The sequence below is a fragment of the Canis lupus genome, chromosome 2 (assembly GCF_003254725.2).
Source record: "Canis lupus dingo isolate Sandy chromosome 2, ASM325472v2, whole genome shotgun sequence".
Classification (NCBI taxonomy): domain Eukaryota; kingdom Metazoa; phylum Chordata; class Mammalia; order Carnivora; family Canidae; genus Canis; species Canis lupus.
The window spans coordinates 23,259,821-23,281,746 of NC_064244.1; the positions used below are offsets into that span (position 1 = coordinate 23,259,821).

The following is a 21,926-nucleotide window of genomic DNA, read 5'->3' on the forward strand; positions in this document are numbered from 1 at the left end:
TGGGTGGCTCCTCACAGGAAGCCTGCTTCTCCCTCTGCCTATGTCTCTGCCTCTCTCTCTGTGTCTCTCATGAATAAATAAATAAATTTAAAAAGCAAGCCTATGGTCTTCAAAAATGTCACCGTTAGAAAAGGCAAAGGAAGGCTAAGCAACTATTATAAAATTAAAAAGACTTAGGAGACATTTCTAATAAGCACAGTGTGTGATGATGGACTGAATCTCCAATTAGGAAAAAATTTTGCTATAAAAGACATTATTGGGATCATTGACAAGATTTGTATATGAAACGTATATTCATCAGCATGTTAAGTTTCTTGTTTTTGATCATTGTCCTGTTATGTTATAGCATGTCCTTATTCTTGGAAAGTACGTTTTAAGTATTTGAAAGCAAATGAACGTGATGTTTATTTATTTTTTTTAAAATTTTTTATTGGTGTTCAATTTACTAACATACAGAATAACCGTGATGTTTACATATTATTCTCAAATGGTTCAGAATATGTGTGTGTCTGTGTGTGTGTAAGAGAGAGTGAGCGAGCGTGAGCACAAATGTAAAATGTTAATAATGGTAAATTTGACTAAAGTATATGTGGATGTTCTCTGTACTATTTTTTTCTTTGCAAATTTTCTATACATTTGATATATCAAAACAAATAGTTAAAAAATAATTTTTATAGAGGACCTATGCTATGCCAGACATTGTTCTAATTATTGAGATACAGCAGGTTACAAAAGAAAACTTCTTGCCATCAGGTAGTTGACATCCTAATTGGGGAGACAGAATGAACTAAAAAAGCAAATGATGTTGTATATTGGATGGTGATAAGTAAAATGAAGACAAATAAGCCGGGTAGAAGGATAAGAAATTCCAGAGTGGGGTATTTGCAATTTTAAATAGATGGTGGGTTAGACACCTGTTTTGTCTTCAAGTCTCTTGAATACAGACTCTGATGTCAGCCTGATGCAGGTGCAACCTGGTAGCACCACCTGCCTTTCGTCTCCCGTCCTAGGGCTGCCCTATTGATGACAAGGTGTATGACACATCTCTCAGTGCTCAGACTTGTGGATGCCTGACCCAGAGGTGCAGGTTACTTAACAACCCTTGTTGGTTTGCAAACTCGCCCCCATATTTGCAGGGCAAAAAGAGACCAAAGAAAAGAAGCAGGTTATTCCAGATTGGTAGGTGGCAGGTTAAATAAGGGAACTTACATATGTGGCTATCTTGGATGGAGGCAAAATGTGTAGGTCTCCACACCTGCCTGCCCAATTTTAAAAGCCTATAGTGGCCTTAACTGGGTTCAGTCACACAAACCATCCAGATGGTCTCAACAACACCTTATCCTCTCAAGCCTGTGTCTTTGGAACAGCTCCCACTCTGAGAACTAGAGGCAGAGTATACTTTTTAAGGACTAGGGTGGGGATGAGGACCTCTGATTGCCCAGGTCCAGCTTGAAGTTCAACCAGCAGTCGTGTCCTCTAGATTACTTTCTTCAACACCCCCTGGGGCTAACCTTTGACCAATGTGGGAGAGGAGCTGATAGATACATGCTTCCTCCTTTCTCCTCCACCCACCTCCATAAATGGAGGGTCCTAAGGGACCTATTGAAAGAGTTCTCCATTGGTCCTATAGGATCAAGTGACCAGTCACCAACTTTGTATTGCTATTTCGTATCCTTGTGTAAGTCCACCTGCCCTGCTTTGCCCCTTTTCCTCTCTCTTCTGACCCCCGAAATCACAATCTCCGATAAAGTACACATAAGCATCTTCCTCAGGCTCTGTTTTTTTGGGGAATCTAAGCTAAGATGGTAGCAGGGAAGGACCCATTGAGAAGATACCTTCTTAGATGGGAATTTATCGAGCATCTAAAACAATTCAGTGATATAGGTTCTCTTGCTATCATCTTTTGTTTCATTGTTGAGGAAACTGGGGTTTGGGGAGATGATGTAGCTAGCTCAAGGCTGTGCAGCATAGATGCAGAGGAACCCAGTTCTTCTGTCTCCTGGCTCACTCTCATTTGCCACCTCTTTTCTCCCATTGTTTATTACTGCCATTTCGAAAGTTCCAGTTTTACCGATGAAGTCAATAGGAACCTAAGAAAAAGTTTTTGTCAATGTCAGGATCTCAAGGTTAAGGAAAGGTTTATAATGAGGATCAGAGTGTTAGTGATAGTGATAATCTTACAGTGTTAGTCAGGATAGCTCAGACTTTGCTGCACTAACAACTCCAAAATTTCACTGGCCAAAAATAAGATCTCATTTTGGTTCATTTGGTTATATCTCTATGGCAGGACAACTAGGGGTTTCCACTCTGCATTGTTTTGTAATCTAGGCTAATGGAGCAGCCACCATCTGGAGCATTGCTGGCTGCTGCAGTAGAGGCAAAGAGCGCTCCGGAGGGTCTTGCACCAGCAATTAAGTGTTCTGCATGGGAATTACATATGCCACATTCTGTTCACAATTCATTAGCCCGGATGACTGTACCCAACCCAGCAGGGCCAGGAAGCAGTCCTACTCTTATGTTAAGAAATATTTGTTGAACAGCATTAATGACTATCACACCCACTGAGAAAACTCCAAGGGGAAATGAAACTCAGGTAACAGAGGCAAGTTCTTCACTGCTATCATCTTGTCCTCACAGAGAACCTCTTCTCTCTGAGACGAGAGAGACAGCAATATATGTCCTGGGATTGCGTGGCTGGCTCAGTCAGTAGAGCGTGTAACTCTTCTGAGTGGTGAGTTCAAGCACCACATTGGGTATAGACCTTACTTTAAAAAAAAAAAAAAAGTACAGGTGCCTGGGTGGCAGAGTTGGTTAAGAATCAGACTCTTGGCTTTGGCTCAGGTTGTGACCTTGGGGCAGTGGAATTGAGCCCTGAGTAGGGCTATGGGCTCAGCATGGAGTCTGCTTGGGACTCTCTCTCCTCCTCTCTGCCACTCTTCCCTTCCCCATGCTCGTGTGTGCTCTCTTCTCTCTAAAATAAACAAATAAACCTTAAAAAAAGTATATCCTGCTTATTTAAAAAACTGTATTCTAAGTGCTTGTCTTAAAATGCATTTTTGGCTGATTTTTAGTAATAGTATTTTGAGGAAGGATAGCTATTACTCCAAAGTTCCACAGGCATCAGTACTGCTGGAAGAAATGATGACATCCCTTTTAACCTCAACCTAGTTGTATCTTCCTTATAGTTTTATTTGTGTATGCCCTATTTACTCAGTGACACTCACAGGTTATTCATTGCCCAGGTAAGTACATGATGCAGCAGCGTTATCACTAGCCATTATCTATAACATTGGCCACCATGTCGAGCCTGTCTACTAAGTGCAGATTTTGTTATAGTTCAGTCTTTTGTTACAGTGAAAATGAGAGAGGGTTCCCATATGGTTTTTTTTTGTTGTTGTTGTTGTTCTAGATTTTGCAATACTGGAAAAGGTGGATCTTAACATTTTCTTTGTCAAAAAGAGTATATTTGCTATTCTTTGAGAAATGCCGTGGTGTTGGTATCACATACGAATCAGCAATTTAGCCATCTTCAACTGAACTGCATCGTCCCAGGTTCTCGGGGATAACATCACATCGGAATCTTTATTGCGGGGAGTAGATTATATAGATTATAGCTATTGCTTCCTCCTTATCAGCATAGCCTGCTACTTCATTCTGGAAAGAAATGAAATTATTGTTACATGGCTTGCACTTTTCTAAGCTCTGCTAGCTGCTTCTTAGTCCCTCCTCCTTTTATTTGGAAATGAACTATTTCACAGCTTATTTTAGTATCTTCTAGGTAGCAAGGCTAAATGCATGATATGTAATTGCCAAAGTGATCTTTTATTTTTCCACTTTAAAGATGCCTTTTCCCAATTGTTGGCATGATGGGTTCTCTGTTATAGCCACAAAAAATTGTTGTCACCTTGTACTCTATATCAATGCTCCCCTTGACCTTCTTCCTGTGGGACAGTGAAAATATTGAGCAAGTAACCAAACCTAGAAACACCTGTTTTGAGTTTTTGCCTTGAGACCAACTGGCACTAGATTATTAGATTGGGAAGGGCTGGCAATCTTTTTCCAAGGTGAATCCTCCCTTTCTTTGGCAAGTCAGTCATTTATTGAATATTTACCTTGCATTTTATTTTGAAGCTCAGAATGGTAAGTGAATGCCATGATCAGGTTTAAATTTTCGGAAAACGGTACTGTTAACAGTGTGCAGCATAGCTGTGTACAACAGAGTGAGGAATAGGCTGAAAATAAGAGTTGGAGTAACCCAAACACAAAATGACGAGAGATTGAATTGAAAACAGTGGTGGGAATAACAGGAGAGAATAGATTCAAGAGCTCTCCAAAGGGAGGATCTACGCTTGTTGACTTGTTGGCTATGGGGAGAGATGAGAAGGAGCACTAAGGAGGATCTCAGATAGTTAGCTTGACAACTAGGTGCATGGTGTTGCCATTCATTGAGAATGAACACCAAAGGAAGAATGGTGTGTGTGTGAGTGCGCGTGCATGTGTGTGTGTGATATTAAGTTAGTAGCAGTGGAATTGCTGAGAGATGATGAGTTAGTGATTTAGATCCAGAAGCCAGCAGAAAGCTTCATCTATTTAGTATATTTTTATTGTGTGCCTGCGCCCTGGGCATAAAATATGCCAATTCCATTAGAGTGGTAGTTAAAACCTTGATTCTGATGAGATCAGATCAAGACTATGGGTGGAATGAGAAGAGCTAGTTCTCCCTCCTCTGTCCCACTGCTAGATGCTTCTCTCAGCACTGAAACATGCTCTCATACTGCTCGCCTTAGAAATCCTCCCTGTACCTCTCATCCCCTGCATTACCTTTCAGCATCCATCCGTCTCCAACCTGGCCTGGCTGCTGCACCCAGCTGGCTCTGGCTGAGGCAGCAGAGCTTTCTTTCTATGCTACTACATCTGAGGAGCATAGAAAGTATTCTGGCCTCGAAATGCCAAGATGGTTCAGCATTCCCATAGGCCCTTGCTGCTCCTTCCTGCTGCTCTGAATTGAGAATAACTCTTTGTCCTAGTCCTACTCTGTGTCACCTGCCATACACCCTGGCTGAACACTGTAGTGACATTGTTTATGCCTCTCTGTCTCACAGTGTCCCCTGGGAGAAGATCTCTTCATCCTTGCTTGTAGTCTGTCTTGCCATTAGGTTCAGACCTAGTCTGGGGCCCTGGGCTGTAGGGTGGACCCCAATTACCCTCTTCCTCTTTCTTCCAGACCCCTCCATCACCTCCTTTTCCTTCCCCACCCCTCATAGAGTAATATACAAACTGCCTTAGAGGCTAGTCCTTCAATGAAAATCCCCTTGCAAATATAAAACTTAAATATAAAGGGTTTTAGGGAGGAGGAGATTTTAAAAGTAACATATGCTTGCTGTAGAAATCATTCAGGAAATGTAACAATGTATAAATAAAAATCTCTACTATAATTACCCAAAATCATCACTCTTAACATTTTCAGTGATTTCTTTCCCACAATGTGCCTAACATTTATTATTTTATTTAAAAACAAGATTATACTATACATGTAGTTTTTTATGTAGTTTTTAAAAAGTCAGTTAAAGGTTTATTTCTGTTATTAATAGATATAGATGACATGATTTTTAATGGATTGCACTTTGTTAGATGGCTTACTCTTTTAATCAATCCTTCATTGACAGGTAGGTGGCTTCCAAATTTTTAATATTGTAAACAAGTCTATGCTGAATGGCCCTATACATAGATCTCTGTGGGTTTTGTGTATATGTGTGTAAGTTATTTCCTTAGGAAATACTCCTAGAAGGTAAATTACTTGGTCAAACTATTTATACTATAAAATCTAATATATATTGTCAAAATGCCCTTCACTTAAATTCTACCAATTTGCACTCCTGCAAGCAATGTACAGGAATGCCTATATCATATTTTTGACATATTCTAGGTATTTTAAAAACTCCACCAATGGTGCCTGGGTGGTGCTGTTGGTTACGCATCAAACTCTTGGTTCGGGCCCAGGTCATAATCTCAGGTCCTGAGATTGAGCCCTGTGTTGGGGCTCACACTCCGCATGGAGTCTGCTTAAGACTCTCCTCTCCCTCTACTCCTTCCTCTCTTATGCTCCCCCCTCCACCCAAATAAATAAATATAAAGAAAAGATTCAGTATGTCAAAACAGGACAAGATTGATTACTGTTTTTAGAGTAAAATCCACCGCTGAATGACTGGTTTTCAAATCTCTTGCATCAGAACCACTTGGGGTGCTTGGCAAAGTGTAGTATCTGGGCAAACCTTAATCCTACTGAGTTGGAGTCTCTGAAGATGATACCCCAGAAACAGAATTTTTCAAAAGCTTCAGGTGAGAATTACTGGACTTGGGGGTATCTTCTCTCAGGGGCTGCAAGGCCTGGCCCCTTTAAGCCAGTTGGAATTACCCACTAGCTACCTGCTGGAGGAAGCTGGGGCTCTCAGTTGGAGTAGAGAATTATAGTATGCTATCTGGGAAGAGCAACTCAGTAAGCACAATGACTTTATCTGATTACAACATTAATAGAAGTTCTGTGAGGGCAGGATCCATGCATGTCTTGTTTGCCCTTGATACTACAGTGTGTCATACAGTAGTGCTTGGCATATCCAGGGGCTTAGTAAGTATTGGTTGGACTGATAAATTCTCCTTTTCTCATTTTTTTTAAACAGACTTTATATAGGGCAGGTTTTGGTCCACAGCAAAACCAAGTGGACGATACAGAGATTTCCCATCTATCCCTACCCGCCCCCAACCTCCTTCATTATCAACATTCCCACCAGAACCTCACCAGGTTCACAGCTGATGAACCTGTGGTGGCCACCACCACCACCACCACCACCACCACCACCACCACCACCACCATCATCATCATCATCCAAAGTCTGTAGTTTACATTAGGGTTCACTTTTGGTGTTATAACTTCCATGGGTTTGAACAAATGTGTAATGCCAAGTATCTACACTATAGTAAAAAAAACCCAACCTCTGGTAACCTGTGATCCTTGACTGTCTCTATAGTTTTGCCTTTTCCAGAATGTCATAGAGCTGAAATCGTATGGTATGTGGTTTTTCATTGTTTCTTTTTGTTTGTTTGTTTCTGAAGAAGTTTTCCTTTAGGATAAACTTGCCTTATTACTAGCTTTAAGTTAGGCTGTTTCGCTTCTCAGACCAATGCAAAGCTACATTTTCTGGGTTGGGGGAAGAGAATTGTTTTCTTCTCAAATGCATCCTTCTGAGCTCAGGTCATACAGGGAATAAAGGAGTAACTCATAACAAAAGTTAGGGAGTTGGGCAGGTAAGGGGCTGTATAGCTGTTCTTCTCCAGTCCTGCGCCTTTGAAAGTACACAGTAGAGGTTTGCTAAAAGAAAGGGGATGGGGGTGGGGGAGGTGCAGGGAGAGGAAAGAAGGGACTTCCAAGTGTATTATGGGTGATTTAACTTAATTGTCTAGTCTCTGCTTTGATTTTAACTTGACAATATTTAGGTCTACAATTGAGGTAAAGCAAAGAGATCCATTTTGAAGATGAGTATGTTGAGTTTGAGGTTAAGTAAAATCTCTGGGTGAAGTTCACATCCCTTCATCCAACTAGGGCTGAAGAGTGACCTCTCTGTAGTGAAGTATCAACTGGACTTGGAGGATTTAGAAGAGGGATGGATTAATTTGGCAAGGCACATGGAGATTATGCGCAGGTTTGTTAACTATGGTTTGAATGCTTTCTTAATTTATTTTCCATTGACTGTGAGTGAACTGTTTTGACCCAGGGTGCAATGCTTTCCAAAGGCAGAGGAGACATTAGAATCTGACACCATGATGACATAGATGATAGGATCTCCACAGGCCTGTAACTTTCACAAAGGCAGTAACATTACTATATTTCACCATTGAACAACCCAGCTATTGCCAGAACAGTACTGGACACACATCATATATCCCCCATCAATATTTGTCTCTTGAATGAGTGAATTTCTACTGGTGAATATAGCTTATTCAAATACCACAACCTAGCATTAAAATAAATTCTTCTAAAATTCTTTCATCTCCATACAGTTTTAGAGAAAAAAATTTTTTTTCTAAGAATAAGGTCATTTTCCTTTTTTTGTTGTTGTTGTTGTTGTTTTTGCTTGGTGAATTAAGTCTAAACTCCTCAGTCAAGTATTTGAAGTCCTCCATTATGATATGTCCCCAAGTTACCCTACTAGGATTATTAACTTCACCTGACACCAGCGGTTGAGCTAAAATATAGATGCTTATTCCCTATTTTTAAAACTGAGCCTTCATACTCACTATTCTATTTGTTTCCCTCTAACCAGGTCAAATCTCTTCTCTTAAGACTTCTCTGAGATTACCTGTGGTGAACATTGTGATGTTCCTCCCCTCCCCCCAATATACGTTCCTGTTTTCTTTGTCACTTGCCCAATTTCTAGTTGAGAACCATATCTTTCCCATGTGGGAAGAAGTCCAACTCCATTACTGGTGCTAAACAGCAGTGAAAGCAATTAACATAATCATACACTCTGGCCATAAATCAACATTTATGGATACCCAGGAATGGGTATGTGATTCAGGTCATACCAGAGTCAGAGGCAGAGAAGAGTGTTGGCTGAGGGCTGCTCACTTCCTGATTGAGATGATGATGCATGCAGCTCTGGAAATTGTTGGCAGTCATCTAGGTTGGATGGAGCTGACATGATGGGAGGTAGAGAAAGAAGCTGGTCCTTGACAATATCATTGAGTCCCACAAAGCCCATTTTCTAGTTGGCTTTCAGTGACATGAGCCAATAACTTAACTGCATTATTGTATATACAAGCTGGTTTGAGTTGGTTTTGCTTTTCTTTTTCGAATTTGCAACCTACTGCTGCTCTCTCATAAACTGGTAATCCAGTTTTTCTTCTCAGCACTTCTATAACCTTCCTGTTAGTATATAGAGTAATATTCTATACTAATAAATAGTATATGTACTAATAAATATACATTTGTTTGTGTGTAGTCTACAGATATATATATATATAATCTAGTATAGTGACTTGTTCATAGTCATGGCTAAACAAACCCATCTATTAAAGAAACAAATGAGTCTTTCAAGGGTGAGTAAATTTTAACGGTAATAGAGTTAATCTAGGTCAGTGGATTTACCTTACTTGCATGAAAATTTTATAGTATGGTTTAAAAATCATATGTAAATATAAAAGCTAAAACATAAAAGTCTTAGAACATAAGATAAAAACCCATGGCATTGGATTTGGCAACTGACTCATAGATATGACAGTAAAAGCAAAACAAGACCAAAAAAAACAGATAAATTGGACTTCATCAAAATTGAAAACTTCTGCCCACCAGCGAACATTACCAATAAAGTAAAAAGATGGGATGCCTGTGTGGCTCAGCAGTTGAGCATCTGCCTTCAGCCCAGGGCATGATCCTGGAGACCTGGCATCAAGTTCCACATTGGGCTCCCTGCAGGGAGCCTGCTTCTCCCTCTGCCTGTGTCTCTGCCTCTCTCTGTGTGTCTCTCATGAATTAGTAAATAAAATATTTAAAAACAAAATAAAGTAAAAAGGAACCCTACAGAATGGGAGAAAGTATTTGCAAATCTCCTATCCAAGAAGGGTCAGAATAAACAAAGAACTCTTACAATTCCACAGTGAGAAGACAAACAACCCAATTTTTAAAATGGGCAAAGGACTCGAATAGACATTTCTCCAAAGAAGATGTACATACAAGTGGCCAATAAACATGTGAAAAGATTCTCAGCATCATTAGTCATCAGTGAAATATAAATCAAAACCATAAGACATCACTTCACACTCATTAGGATGGCTATAATCACAAAAGCAGAAAATAAATAGTGTTGGCAAGGATTTGGAGAAATTGTAGCCCTTGTCACTGCTGGTGGGAATGTAAAATGGTTTAGCCACTATGGAAAACAGTTTGGTAGTTCCTCCAAAAGTTAAACATAGGATCACCATATGATCCCACAATTCCAATCCTAAGTGTACACCCCAAATAACTGAGAAACAGGTACTGACCCATACTCATGTACACACATGCTCATTGCAGCACTATTCACAATAGCCCAAAGTTGGAGACAACCCAAATGTTTGTCAGTGGATGAATCAGTGAACAAATGTGGTATATCCATTCAATGTGATATTATTCAGCCATAACAGGGAATGAAGCACTAGTACCTGCTACAATGTGTGTGGAATGCAAAAACATTATGCTAAGTGAAAGGAGATGGACACAGAAGGTCACATGTTATATAATTCCATTTATGTGAAACATTCAGGGTAAACCCATAGAGACTGGAAGCTGGTTAGTAGTTTTTAGGGCCTAGGGAGAGAGAAAAGGGAGAGTAACTGGTTACTGGATATAGAGTCTTTTTTGGGGTGATGAGTATGTTTGGGAACAACATAGAGGTGGTGATTGTACAACATCTTGAGTGTATTAAATGCTACTGAACTGTTCACTTTGAAATGGTTTATGCGATGGGAATTTTACCTCTCTTCTACGAACAAGTCAGTAGGAGCAAAACATGCTGACATGTGTTTAATACTCAGCTACCAAGTACTTTTTCAAATGGAATAGGGCTCCTGGGTGGCTCAGTAAGTTAAGCATCTACCTTCAGTTCAGGTCATGATCCCAGCGTCCTGAGATAGAGCCCCACGTTGGGTTCCCTGCTCAGCAAGGAGTTTGCTTCTCCCTCTCCCTTGGCCTCTCCTCTCTGCTTGCACACACTCTCTCAAGCTCTTTCTCTCCCTCAAATAAACAAATAAAATCTTTAAGAAACTAAAAAACCAAACCAAACCAAAATTGAATAAATAAATACTCTGATTCTGAGCTCAACTTTCACAATTGGCAGGAATCAGCATTACCTGAAGTGTGGGATGTATTTGGAAGGTAAGATGGGCTTTAAATAACCTTGCCTCATGTAGTGAGAAATTTAATTTCAAGGATCTTAGCGGTTTAGTCCTGTGAATGTATCAATGAGAGAGTCTCAGTTTGGTGTTAGGATGTTTGCTGTTTGTCTAACAACTGCAACACTTGCTAATCCTCATTTTCAACAAAGAGAGAGTGGGCTTCAGGCTCCCTGCCTTCTGTAGGCAATGCTATCTAAGTGGTCTTTTTTTTTTTAAGATTTTATTTATTTATTCATGAGAGACACAGAGAGAGGCAGAGACACAGGCAGAGGGAGAAGCAGGCTCCCTGCAGGGAGCCCAATGTGGGACTCAATCCCAGGACCCGGAGATCACACCCTTCACCAAAGGCAGGCTCTAAACCACTGAGCCACCCAGGCTTTTTTTTTTTTTTTTTTTTTTTTTAAAGATATTAAGTGGTCTTAATAGCATTGTTGTTTTCTATTTTTGCTTTTATCTTCCACTTATGTTATGTGACACCTGTTTCCCACCGTTAGTGATTTGCATTATACTTCAGATAGTGATGCAAAATTTCCAATGTAGTTCAAGTAGAAATTGTGAGTCAACTGAAGGAAAAACAGTAAGTAAATAATAATATAAATGGCATGAGGACTTGGGGGGAAAAGGAGGACTCAGATGAGCGCTGGCATAAAGAAACACACATTAGATCTGGAATATGAGCACCTGTGTGTCTCACTGTGCAGCCAACTGGAGAGGCCACGAAGCCCCTCTGCTTTCTCAGTTCCTGCCCACCTCACAGAACTTTTATGGCAAGTAATTTACACATGTAAATCGTTATTATTAGATTATTTGTGTTGGGCATCACCTGTTTTGCAAGGGCTGCATTTCCCAGAGTCCCTTGCCAGCTCAGTTCTGATAAGGTGTCCTTCTGCCAGTGACATGCACTCTTGGGATTTGAATGGCATAAGGAACGTGCCATATTTCCTCTGGCAGTAGTGGCTGACACGAGGCTTTGGTAGACAGACATTTTTGCAGTGAAGCTAGACTACAAAGTATGCCCCTGACAGTTACCAGCTTCTAAGCTGTGAGGCAGCTGTGACATTGGCAGTGATTTCATGTCATTCCCTGTGATTTCTGACTCTGGATGCAGCAGCTTCCTGACATCAACTGCTGTGGAATAACCCAGGAGTTGTGTTGTTCACCTTCCCCCGTTGGCTCCTTCCAAAGAGTTTGTACATCGGATCCCCTGTGTTGAATATCTTCCTGCTGGTAATACCTTTGAGTAGTTTCCTGAACTGTAGTGGAGATATTAATTTTATTGACTTTTTAAGGAAGCTTCTATATATATAATAACAATACAGTAAGAGTTAACATTTGTTGAGTGTTTACTACTAGTCATTTCGGTAAGCCCTTTACATGCATGATCTCATTTAGTTCTTTTAAGAACCCTATGTGGTGATGTCTATCACTATCTTCATTTTGCAGAGGGGGAAACTGAGGCAGAGGGTTCCTCCCTGACCTAGGTCTCAGAGGTGGCAAACAGCAGAGTAGGGATTTGAACTCAGGCTGTCTGAATCAAATGTTCAATGACTCCACAACATATTGTCTCACCCCTGCACCACAAAATGTTACTTCAGGTCTCCAGTAAAGTCTACTTCAGGTTTGAAACCAAAACTGTTTTGGGATTCAGAAGTTTCGATTTTTAGGAGGGTGACACAGCACGTATACTGCATGTTACTTAAGGGGCAGCGTTAGTGGGATCTGGGCTAGGACCCCGCAATCAAACACTGATGGTTCAACAACGGGAGGAACATTCAGATTAAATAAAATAAAGTCCATAAATAGCCAAAGGAAAATCCAGTTGCTAGCAGATGAATTTAGGTGCCAAATTTAGGGGGGAAAACACTTTTGGTTTTCAGAGCTTTTTAAGATTTCAAAACTGCTGATTAGGCATTCTGGACCCAATCTTCATGAAGTGTTAACAAATAGAAAAGAGAAGTTGAGTAGATTAAAAAAAATTTTTTTTTCCCATCTATTGTGTCATTTTAATTGAGTCTTTAGTCTGGCTACTTGAGACTACTCCTTTCCTTTTTTTTTTTTTTTTTTTTTTTTTAGCCAAAGTGTGTGGACAGGGACTTATTTTCATGTCTAAGTCACATTTAATCGCAAGTATATTTACTTTGCAGACACCAGAAGGTTAAGGTTGTCACGTTGCTTCACGTTGGCCGAGTGTCAAAGGAAAGAGCCTCAAAGGAAAAGAGCCACCTCAAAGGAAAGAGCCAGATAGAATCAGCAGAAACATGCCCCGGAATGCCTAAGGATCTTTTACGGTTTACCTTGTTCTTCTATAACTCGACCTTCTTATACAGCATTTCTGTTAATTTTGACAAGTTTATTTATAAGGTTTTAGCTTAAATGTCTCTAAATATAGCCTTAGCACTGTATTTTTAATCAATTTATCCCAGTTACCAATATACGTGGGTAGCAAACCACCCTATACTCAATGGCTTAACAAACAATTAATTTGTGCTCTCATTGTTCCATGGGTTGACTAGGCTCATCTGAGGTGCCCTTAGTTGGGTTTCTTATTGGGTCACAGATGCTCAAGGCATCTGAAGGCTCAACTGTGCTGGATACCCAGGACGGCTCCCCCACAGGCCTAGCAGTTGATGCTATCGGTTGGAGGTCTAAGCAAAGCTTGTCACCAATACGTGGCCTTAACATGGAAGCTGAGTTTGAGGAGGGAGTCCACTAAGGGTAAGTATTTCAGAGTCCCAGGCAAAAGCTGTAAGACGTCTTATCATCTGGTCTTAGAAAATATTCAGCATCACTTCCGCCCTATTCTTTTGCTCAAAAAGTGAGTCACAGGGGCGGCCCAGATTCAAGAGGAGGACAGTATGCAAAGACGTGAACGTTGGAGGCATGGGTCACTGGGGGACTAGCTTTGAAAATTAGCACACAACTTATATAGATTTAGGTACACAAGGGTTTAAAGTTAATTAAAAAATCATATACACAGAGGCAAGTTTTATCACCTTAAGACAGGGACAAGAATGCCTTGAAATTGTACTTCACGTCTATTTCAATATCATATAGCACTTTTTAATACAATTGTTGGAGGAGATTTAAAAAAAATAAGGGGGGGGGGCACCTGGGTGGCTCAGTGGGTTAATCATCTGCCTCTGGCTCAGGTCAGGATCCCAGGGTTCTGGTCTCCTTGCTCATTAGGGAGCCTTCTTTTCCCTCTCTCTCTGCTCCCCATGCCCCCACTCATGCTCACATTCTCTGAAATAAATAAAATCTTAAACAAAAAATAAAGGGCATTGGTGTCTAGGAGGCAGTTCAATGGAGACTTTAAGTATGGCAACTTTAAGCGGGCAGAAGCAATTCTCTAAAGCTATAAAAACATAATGAGACACTTTCCAAATGATATGGCATCATTGTAGATTTTGGGCAAACCATGATAACCATTTTGTTATGAGAGCAGGGTAGCTGGTGAACAAAAGGGCAGAGGAGATAATGAGAGGCAGCCTTTGTAGTTGAAAACCAGTCATTCTTACTTGGTTTTTGTTATTTTCAGTCAGAGACCCTTTGGAGTATATGACAGAAATTTAGGAAATTTTTGCTCAGAAATGTAGGAAAATGGCTATTTGTTACCTTTGTTCCTCCCTCCTCCTTCTCTTCCTTTATTCTTCTACAATCATTTACAGAGAGCTGTACCAGGCACTGATCTGGACCAAGGGATAGAATAGGGAAGAAGACAGATAAGTTCCTTAATCTCATGACATGAACATTTTCAAGATAGAACCCCCCTCCCCTCTCCCCACCGGGGGGTGGGGGGGTGGTGCCTGGGTGGGACGGCTAGTTAAGCATCTGGTTTTGGCTCAGGTCATGGGATCAAGCCCTGCATCAGGCTCTGCACTCAGTGCAGACTCTCCTTGAGAGTCTCTCCCTTTCTGCCCCTCCTACTTGTGCTCTCTCTCTCTAAAATAAATAAAATCTTAAAAAAAACAAACAAACCAAGTATGCCAATAAATAAGCAAGATAACTCCAGATAGTTTTAAGTAATGAACTGTGATCACAACACCTTTCATAAAGTTTTATGTGGCTCCCATTTCTTATACAAACTTTCCTAACTGCATCAGTAACTTCTCCTTTTAACCAAAGGAAAACTTTTTCATATAAGCAGTGTGGACGTCCTTGTTGGTTATCCATTGCTTTTTCACTTATACCACGTGCACAGATATTGATCAGTGTGTCTTTCTTCCCAACGGGGAAGAACAATTATATGTAGTGTCATTGGAAGTGACTTTCCTAACCAACGAAGAGCATTGGTTCCTTACGAAATTTCCGAAAGTACTGCTGCTATTGAGGATGAAAACGTGCACAGAACTTTCCACAGCTTTATTACCACCGTCTTCGCTCTCCTCTCTGCTGCATCTTCCCCAGGAGCTATCTGCTTACCCGTATTAAAAAAAATGGAATGGATCAAATAGCCATGGATTCACATTTCGAATTCTCAATTTACAGGACACTCAGAGGACCTACACTTTGATCCACCTTCTCTAGATGACAGTGAAGGATGGATGATTTGGAGGATTATTTTTTCTCTATGTTCTTACGTTCTCAGCTCAAATTGTACTTCTGGCTTTAGTAACTATAGCATCCTATGGGTAGCGGGGAGAGGTTTAAACATGCACTCTTTGTCAACATTTTAAGTATTTCCATTACCACAGCTCATAGCTTTTGCAAAAATGACATACAAATGTCCACCTACCTTATTCCATTATAGTATATGAGATGTAGTTCTAAACCTTTGGTATACGTGAAACATTTTATTGGTAACACAAACTTACTCCGTAGGACTTTTGACTTTTTGGTGCTTTATTGATATCAAGCTTTTACCCTTTGTATTTTAATATCTGGCAATTCACATTGGAGTGAATATAAAAATGGAATGAATTTAATATAAATACAATTACTGAGGGATCAATCAGCAAAATAGTGCCTTGTGGTTCAAACCCATTTATTGCCATAAGTAAGTTTTTAATGGAATCAAGGCACATTCATCCTATTATATATTGTCTACAGTTGCCTTCATGTTTACTATGTTTCCCCTTTAAGAAAAAGTTTGCCCATCCCCAATTTAGAGGAAAAATGATTCTATCTTTATTTCCATGATAATCACTGACACAAGTTCTATGTTTATCGTATGCTGCAGATAAGTGAATTTGCATGCCTACCCCAGAGTGAAGCCCTACACTGGGGATATAGACAGAAATCTGTGTTTGCCATTTAACAATACCTCCAAGATGCTTAAAAATACAAAAATTATGGCAAGCCCCTGAAGTTATACCTAAGAACAAATACTGGTTTTATACTGAAGTGACATAACTCACTGGTGACGCTTGGATTTGGGGGAAAATGTGGGGACTTTGGAGCTTTAACTGTACTATAGAGTCAGAGGACTATCACTGAAGCATAAAATTGAATCAGTGTTACTCATCATTAGGTCCAAAATAAAGTTTTAAAAGATTACCCATATAAGTTATGGAAAAAATGTATCTGAAATTTCCACTTTATTTTGCCAAATAAGCCTGTGGCCAGGGTTGTTCATTCCAAAATCCCATTAACTCCTTCACTAGTGACTTGGGGGTTCCTGTTAATGATGTTTGCAGTGATGTCCCTTGAGTAACATCATCTGTGGTTCCCAACGACTCCTTAAATGTTGAGCGCTCAGCCACAAACATGGCCATTTAATTCAATAAAATATTGAGGGCCTACTATGTGCAAAGCAAACTGCTGGTCCAGCTGGGCTACACAGCTGTAGGAGTGAGGGCTCTTGCCTTTCAGATATTCAAATATCTCGGGGCACCTGGGTGGCTCAGTGGTTGAGCATCTGCCTTTGGCTCAGGCCGTGATCCCGGGGTCCTGGAATCGAGTCTGCTCCCCGTGGGGAGCCTGCTTCTCCCTCTGCCTATGTCTCTGCCTCTCTGTGTCTCTCATGAATAAATAAATTCTCCAAAAAAAAAAAAAAAAAAAAAAAAAGAAAGAAATACAGATGTCTCAATCTGGGTAATTGTTAATTGGGGCATTCCAGAAGTTCTGGAGAAGTGTTTGGGTGTTGGGAAAGTTTCCCATGTCCTGCCAACTCTTGATCTGTTTTTCACTCCAATTCATATATCCGTTTTGGATCGGGCTTATTAAACACTAGCCTTTGCAAATCTGGTTTAAATGGATAAGCAAAGGGAAGTATTATTTTAAAGGGTGTATGTGCAAATAAGACCAGTTGTGAGCTACAAGGAGCCTTGGAGATCCATCTAAGACCAAGTGTTAGGCACAGTGAGCGAAGTCTGCATCCTTCAGCAGAGACTGTGGTCCCACTTCCTCTGTCCATCATCTCTCTGCCTCCATATTGCACGCAGCAACCCAGTTTTTTGGTGTCCGTTTTCACCAGCTGGAACAAAAAGAAAATAACAACAGCGCCGTTGCCAACTTTACTAATTCTAGTTCCTGGAATCAAGGACAGGAAGCCTTTGTTATTTGCACACCCTAAGTCTTCTAGCTCCTATTGAATAAATCATTAACTGTCAGCTAATTACAGCGTCGGAAAGTTTGCATCACTCATCTTTTTTTTTTTTTTTTTTTTTAAATGGCACCTCTTAATAGAAGACTCTGGAGACTGAAACTCTTGACAGTTTCCATGATATAAAAAAAGAAAGCTGACCTAGAGAAAGATGGGACAAAAAAGACGAACATTTGGGGGAATTTTAGGCGGCAGTTGGGATCTGAAACAGTAGCCTATTTAAAGTCGTGCTGATTTGAACACTTGGAAGTCCCTGAAAGATTTTCAGAAATGTGAATTCTCTTAGGAGCAACGCCGTTCGATTGAACGGATGATCATTTTGCACCTGTTAAACGACCCAGCCCTTGCTTGCGGCGGGTGACGACCCTTAGGAGGCAGGTACGACCACTAGCAGGACTCCTTACAGGTGAGGAAACTGAGTCACGCGGCGGGGGCGCTCGGGGGGCGAGAAGGTCCAAGCCCCGGCAGCCAGGCAGATGCGCCCGGAACGAAACCTGCGGAGAGGTGGCTGCAGAGGTGGCGCCGGGGCCGCGGCTCCGCTGACCTCACCCCCCGCGGCGGCCGGAGCGGGCGGGCCCCGCGCGGCGCCCGCAAGCCGGGCTGCTGGTTCGCGGGCGGCAGGGCCGGCCAGGGCGCGCGCGGGCGGGCGTCTTCCCGCGGCGGCCGCCGGGGTCCTCGCGGAGGCGGGAACGCGGCGCCGGCGCGCACGTGCCGCCGGGAAGGGGCCGCGGGGGCCGCGCCAAGATGGCGGCGGCCGCGGCCGCATCGCCGACGGTTGGCGGCGGCCCGTGAGGCGGGCGGGGCCGGCGGCGCGGAGGCGGGGTCCCGGGCGAGCCGCCCTGGGAGGCGGGGGCCGTTTCCATAGCGGCGGCAGGAGGTGTCGCGCCGGGGAACTTCCTGGTTCCCGGGCTCGGCTGCGCCGGGATCCTCTTGGAAGGGAAACAATGGGGCGGAGGGCACTGCGGTAGCCGCCGCCGCCGCCGCCGCGCCGGGACCCGCTCGGCTGCCCCGACCCCGCGCTCGGCCCCCTCCCGCCGCCGCCGCCGCCGCCGCCGCCGCCGCCGGGACCGTCCCGAGGTAACTTCGTTTTTCTCCTCTCCCCGCGCAGGGGGCCGCCGCCCGCCGGGCTGCGGGGTTCCCCGCGGGCAGCCGCTCGGCTTGGCCCCGCGGAGCCGGACGCCGCCATTCCCGGCCCCGGGGGAGGGGGACGGGGACGGGGACGGAGCGGGCTCGGGGGCCGCGTGCGGAGCCGTCCCGGGCCCCCCCTCCGCCCCCCGGAACCCGGGCCGCGGGGCTCCGCGGGAGTGATCGGCAGGCTGCGGGCGCTGGGCGCCGGGCGGGGGGCGCCGGGCGGGGGGCGGGGGCGCCGGGGTCGCCGGGCCCTGGGGGAGGGGCGCCCTCCCCTCCAGCCCCGCCCCTCCACGCCCCGCCCCCTCCCGGGGGACGCGTCTCCCTCTGCAAGTTTCCCTCGCGTCCTGCGCAGCCCCCAAGTGGGGCAGGACCCAGGCCGCCTCCGTCCCTTTAAGTAACATCATTGCCCTTCGGTGCCCGGCGGGCTGGGGCTGGGGGTGGGGGTGGGGGTGGGGGTGGGGGGGAACTTGGTTTCGACCGGGCTTGGAGGGAGGGACGGGGACGGGGTGGAGGAGGGACCCGGGAGCCTGGAGGGACCCGGGAGCCTGGAGAGCCGGCGCGCCGCCGCGAAGTTTGCAAAGTAGTCGGCGGCTGACAGCCCGCGCGGCGGGGCGGCCGGGGCCGGGGCCGGGGCCGGGGTCGGGGCCGGGGTCGGGGCCGGGGCCGGGGCCGGGGCCGGGGCCGGGGCCGGGGCCGGCTGCGCGCAGGTGCTGCATGCCGCGGAATTGGAGGAGTCTGCGAATCCACATTTTTTTTTTGATTTATTTATTTATTAATATTTATTTATTTATTCATGAGAGACACACACAGAGAGAGAGGCAGAGACACAGGCAGAGGGAGAGGCAGGCTCCACGCTGGGAGCCCGACGTGGGACTGGATCCCGGGTCCCCAGGGTCACGCCCCGGGATGAAGGCGGCGCTCAACCGCTGAGCCACCCGGGCTGCCCTGAATCCACATTTCTAGACGTTTGGAAGCCACTTCTAGAAGTCGGGGATGACTTCTCCCCGCCACACACACCCTTTCCCCCGCATTTTAATCCACAGTTGCTTTTTAGTTGGTAGACTTTAATAGGAGTGAAATGTGTCTCCCTCCTGGGCCTGGGGAAGGATGTTTGAGGCATTATTTTATTTTCCAGTCGTGGGGAATAATATGACCCAAATGGGGAAGGGGGAAAAAAAACAACAACACAACAACAAAAAGTGGGGACAGGATCTTAAATATTTTGCTTGCTGGAAGAAGGCGATTTTAATCCCACATTAATCCATCTGTAAATGGAGTTAAGTCTCTGGGCTACAAACGTATTACTTCGTAGCTCAGGAAAGTTGGGCGGAACCTCAGAGATCATCGTGGCCAGTCCCTCAGGTGTTGTCGCATCTCTTGGAAGTTCTATTAGGAGGAAGTCGGGATACTTTTTTCTTTGGTGAAGTTATTTTATTTGTTTTTTTAAAGGTTTTATTTGTTTATTCGTGACACACAGAGAGAGAGAGAGAGAGGCAGAGACACAGGAGGAGGGAGAGGCAGGCTCCATGCAGGGAGCCCAAGGGGGGACTCCATCCTGGGACCTGGGTCACACCCCGGGCTAAAGGCAGGCGCCAAACCACTGGCCACCCGGGGCTGCCCTGTGAAGTCATTTTAATCAGAATTAAGCCAGCATCAAGCGAACAGTGCGAACAGTGCTTATTTGCTTTTCTCACTCTGTCAGGCCCTAAAGTCAAAAAGATTTGAGTTTGGCGTTTTGGATGGTAAAGTTGGCAAACAGACTTTGTATTTACTTAAAATAGATGCTGAATCCTGTATTGTAGTCTCCACAGGCCATTGAAATATGTCAAAACACAGAAGGAAAAAAATTGTGCTAATAAAGGTATGAATGAATTTTTAAAAGAAAACAGGTAGCCTGAGTTAATAACAGAAATTCCTTTTTGATTATGTAAAGAATTAGTGAGGCGTCACAAAGGCGTTTGAAGAAGCATCATTCGCCAAACATTAAGAATTTGGGGCCTGCATCTCGGCGTTGGTGCCTACTTACTGTTTTTACCTGTCAGACTCCCTGGTGTACTTGTTTCTGAAAAGGCCCATTACCAGTTACAACCGTCTGTTGACATGAGGTATGTCCTGCCACTGGTTATGCAAGCCAGTAAGTGGAAGTGTCAGCTTTGCCACCATCAGTCAATTGGCTGGTCATCCTCAGTGTTTTGGGGACCCAAGACAATTCCTGGCGTGGTGGATTCAATCTGGGCCTCCAGTGTCAAGCAGAGATTGCACTGGTCCAGCGTGGCCACTGTGAGTACATTTGTCTCAAGTTCCTGTTATTTCTGTAGCCTGTGAAGGTGGTTGAAAAAAAGAGGCCAGTAAATTAAAGTTAGTGGCAAGCTGAAAACAAAATCAACTTTGGTGAAAATGTGCTAGGTGTGTTAAGGCAGTCTGAAGCTGGGAGAAGAAGACTTTGCCACCGTCCTGAAAGTTTGGGAGTTGCAACTTCAGTTAGAAAGAGGCTGGTGATGACTTTTTTGGGTTATGTTTGCAATTTCACTTTTAACCATTCTTGTTTTGTTTTAGTGCAATGTTATTATCGACAATATGCTGACCATTTATTACCAGAAAGTTATAGTTTGTCCCTGAAGGGGTGATTTTTGAATCACCCTGAAGGGTGATTTTTGAAAGGCATATTGCCTTTAGATGCGATTCACTTGTATTTAGAGTCTCTCTCTCTCTTTTTTTTTTCCCCATTAAGAAAATATCTCAGGGATACCTGGGTGGCTCAGCGGTTGAGCATCTGCCCTTGGCTGGGTGTGATCCCGGGGTCCTGGGATCTAGCCCCACATCGGGCACCCCGCAGGGAACCTGCTTCTCCCTCTGCCTGTGTCTCTGCCTCTCTCTCTCTCTCTCTCTGTCTTTCATGAATCAATAAATAAAGTCTTAAAAAAATAAAGCATCTCATTTTTACAGTGGAACTCAGTGTAAACACAATATTAATTTGAATGAAATCTGTCTTCTACCACATTTCATTATAGTACATGGGGGGTCAGAACACGGGATTTAGAGTTGCAAACACTTGGATTCTTAACTGGTCTATGTCATTTCCAGGCTATATCACATCATGTAAATAACTTCATTTTTTAAAGCCTTGTTTCTTTGTAAAATTGAGCAGAGGGTGGGGACACCATAAATTCAGATTTGTTTGTTCATTCAGCAAGTCTTTCTGGAGTGCCTTCTGTGTACCTCCTGACCTCATGCTAGGTACCTTGTTTTCAACAACAGGGGGGATAAGTCCTTTGAAGTAGAGTATAGGGAGCTATAAAAACGATGACTAGGGAACCTAACCCGA

The 21,926-nt window shown here is 43.6% G+C and overlaps 2 protein-coding genes and 2 long non-coding RNA genes across 8 annotated transcripts in view; 1 reads left to right on the forward strand and 3 right to left on the reverse strand.

Moving 5' to 3' along the window:
• Nucleotides 1-423: 423 nt before the first annotated feature.
• On the reverse strand, nucleotides 424-18,018 carry LOC125753596 (uncharacterized). Of its 5 annotated transcripts, none has more exons than XR_007405745.1 (7): nucleotides 17,796-18,018; nucleotides 15,228-17,341; nucleotides 14,542-14,615; nucleotides 11,956-12,179; nucleotides 8,581-8,689; nucleotides 3,225-3,654; nucleotides 424-2,090 (listed from the first exon to the last, which is right to left on the reverse strand). It is a non-coding gene; the product is annotated as an uncharacterized LOC125753596 (long non-coding RNA). The 5 variants fall into 5 exon arrangements; XR_007405747.1 differs by lacking the exon at nucleotides 424-2,090 and having other exon boundaries at nucleotides 3,344-3,654; nucleotides 15,228-15,340; nucleotides 15,433-17,341; XR_007405746.1 differs by lacking the exon at nucleotides 424-2,090 and having other exon boundaries at nucleotides 3,344-3,654; nucleotides 12,087-12,179.
• Nucleotides 18,016-18,656, reverse strand: LOC125752949 (translation initiation factor IF-2-like). The gene is made up of 2 exons (XM_049096671.1): nucleotides 18,414-18,656; nucleotides 18,016-18,309 (listed from the first exon to the last, which is right to left on the reverse strand). Exons 1-2 carry the CDS (start codon nucleotides 18,654-18,656, stop codon nucleotides 18,016-18,018), a joined length of 537 nt encoding a protein of 178 aa, XP_048952628.1.
• USP6NL (USP6 N-terminal like) overlaps nucleotides 18,424-21,926 on the forward strand; it is a 167,799-nt gene continuing 164,296 nt past the window's right edge. The window contains exon 1 of the mRNA XM_025445607.3: nucleotides 18,424-18,547. The gene's annotated coding sequence lies outside the window, so the exon portion shown is untranslated. The remainder of the gene's footprint in view (nucleotides 18,548-21,926) is intronic.
• The window catches only part of LOC125753597 (uncharacterized), an 84,466-nt gene continuing 82,569 nt past the window's right edge, over nucleotides 20,030-21,926 (reverse strand). The window contains exon 5 of the long non-coding RNA XR_007405749.1: nucleotides 20,030-20,920. This is a non-coding gene — a long non-coding RNA (uncharacterized LOC125753597). The remainder of the gene's footprint in view (nucleotides 20,921-21,926) is intronic.

What these genes read in the sequence shown, in the direction of transcription:
- LOC125752949 (XM_049096671.1), bottom strand. Translation starts at nt 18,656, where the DNA reads ATGGCGGCGTCCGGCTCCGCGGGGCCAAGCCGAGCGGCTGCCCGCGGG. An exon ending in GCAGTGCCCTCCGCCCCATT is followed by an intron (nt 18,310 to 18,413) that starts GTTTCCCTTCCA and finishes CCCGCCTCCCAG; the next exon opens with GGCGGCTCGCCCGGGACCCC.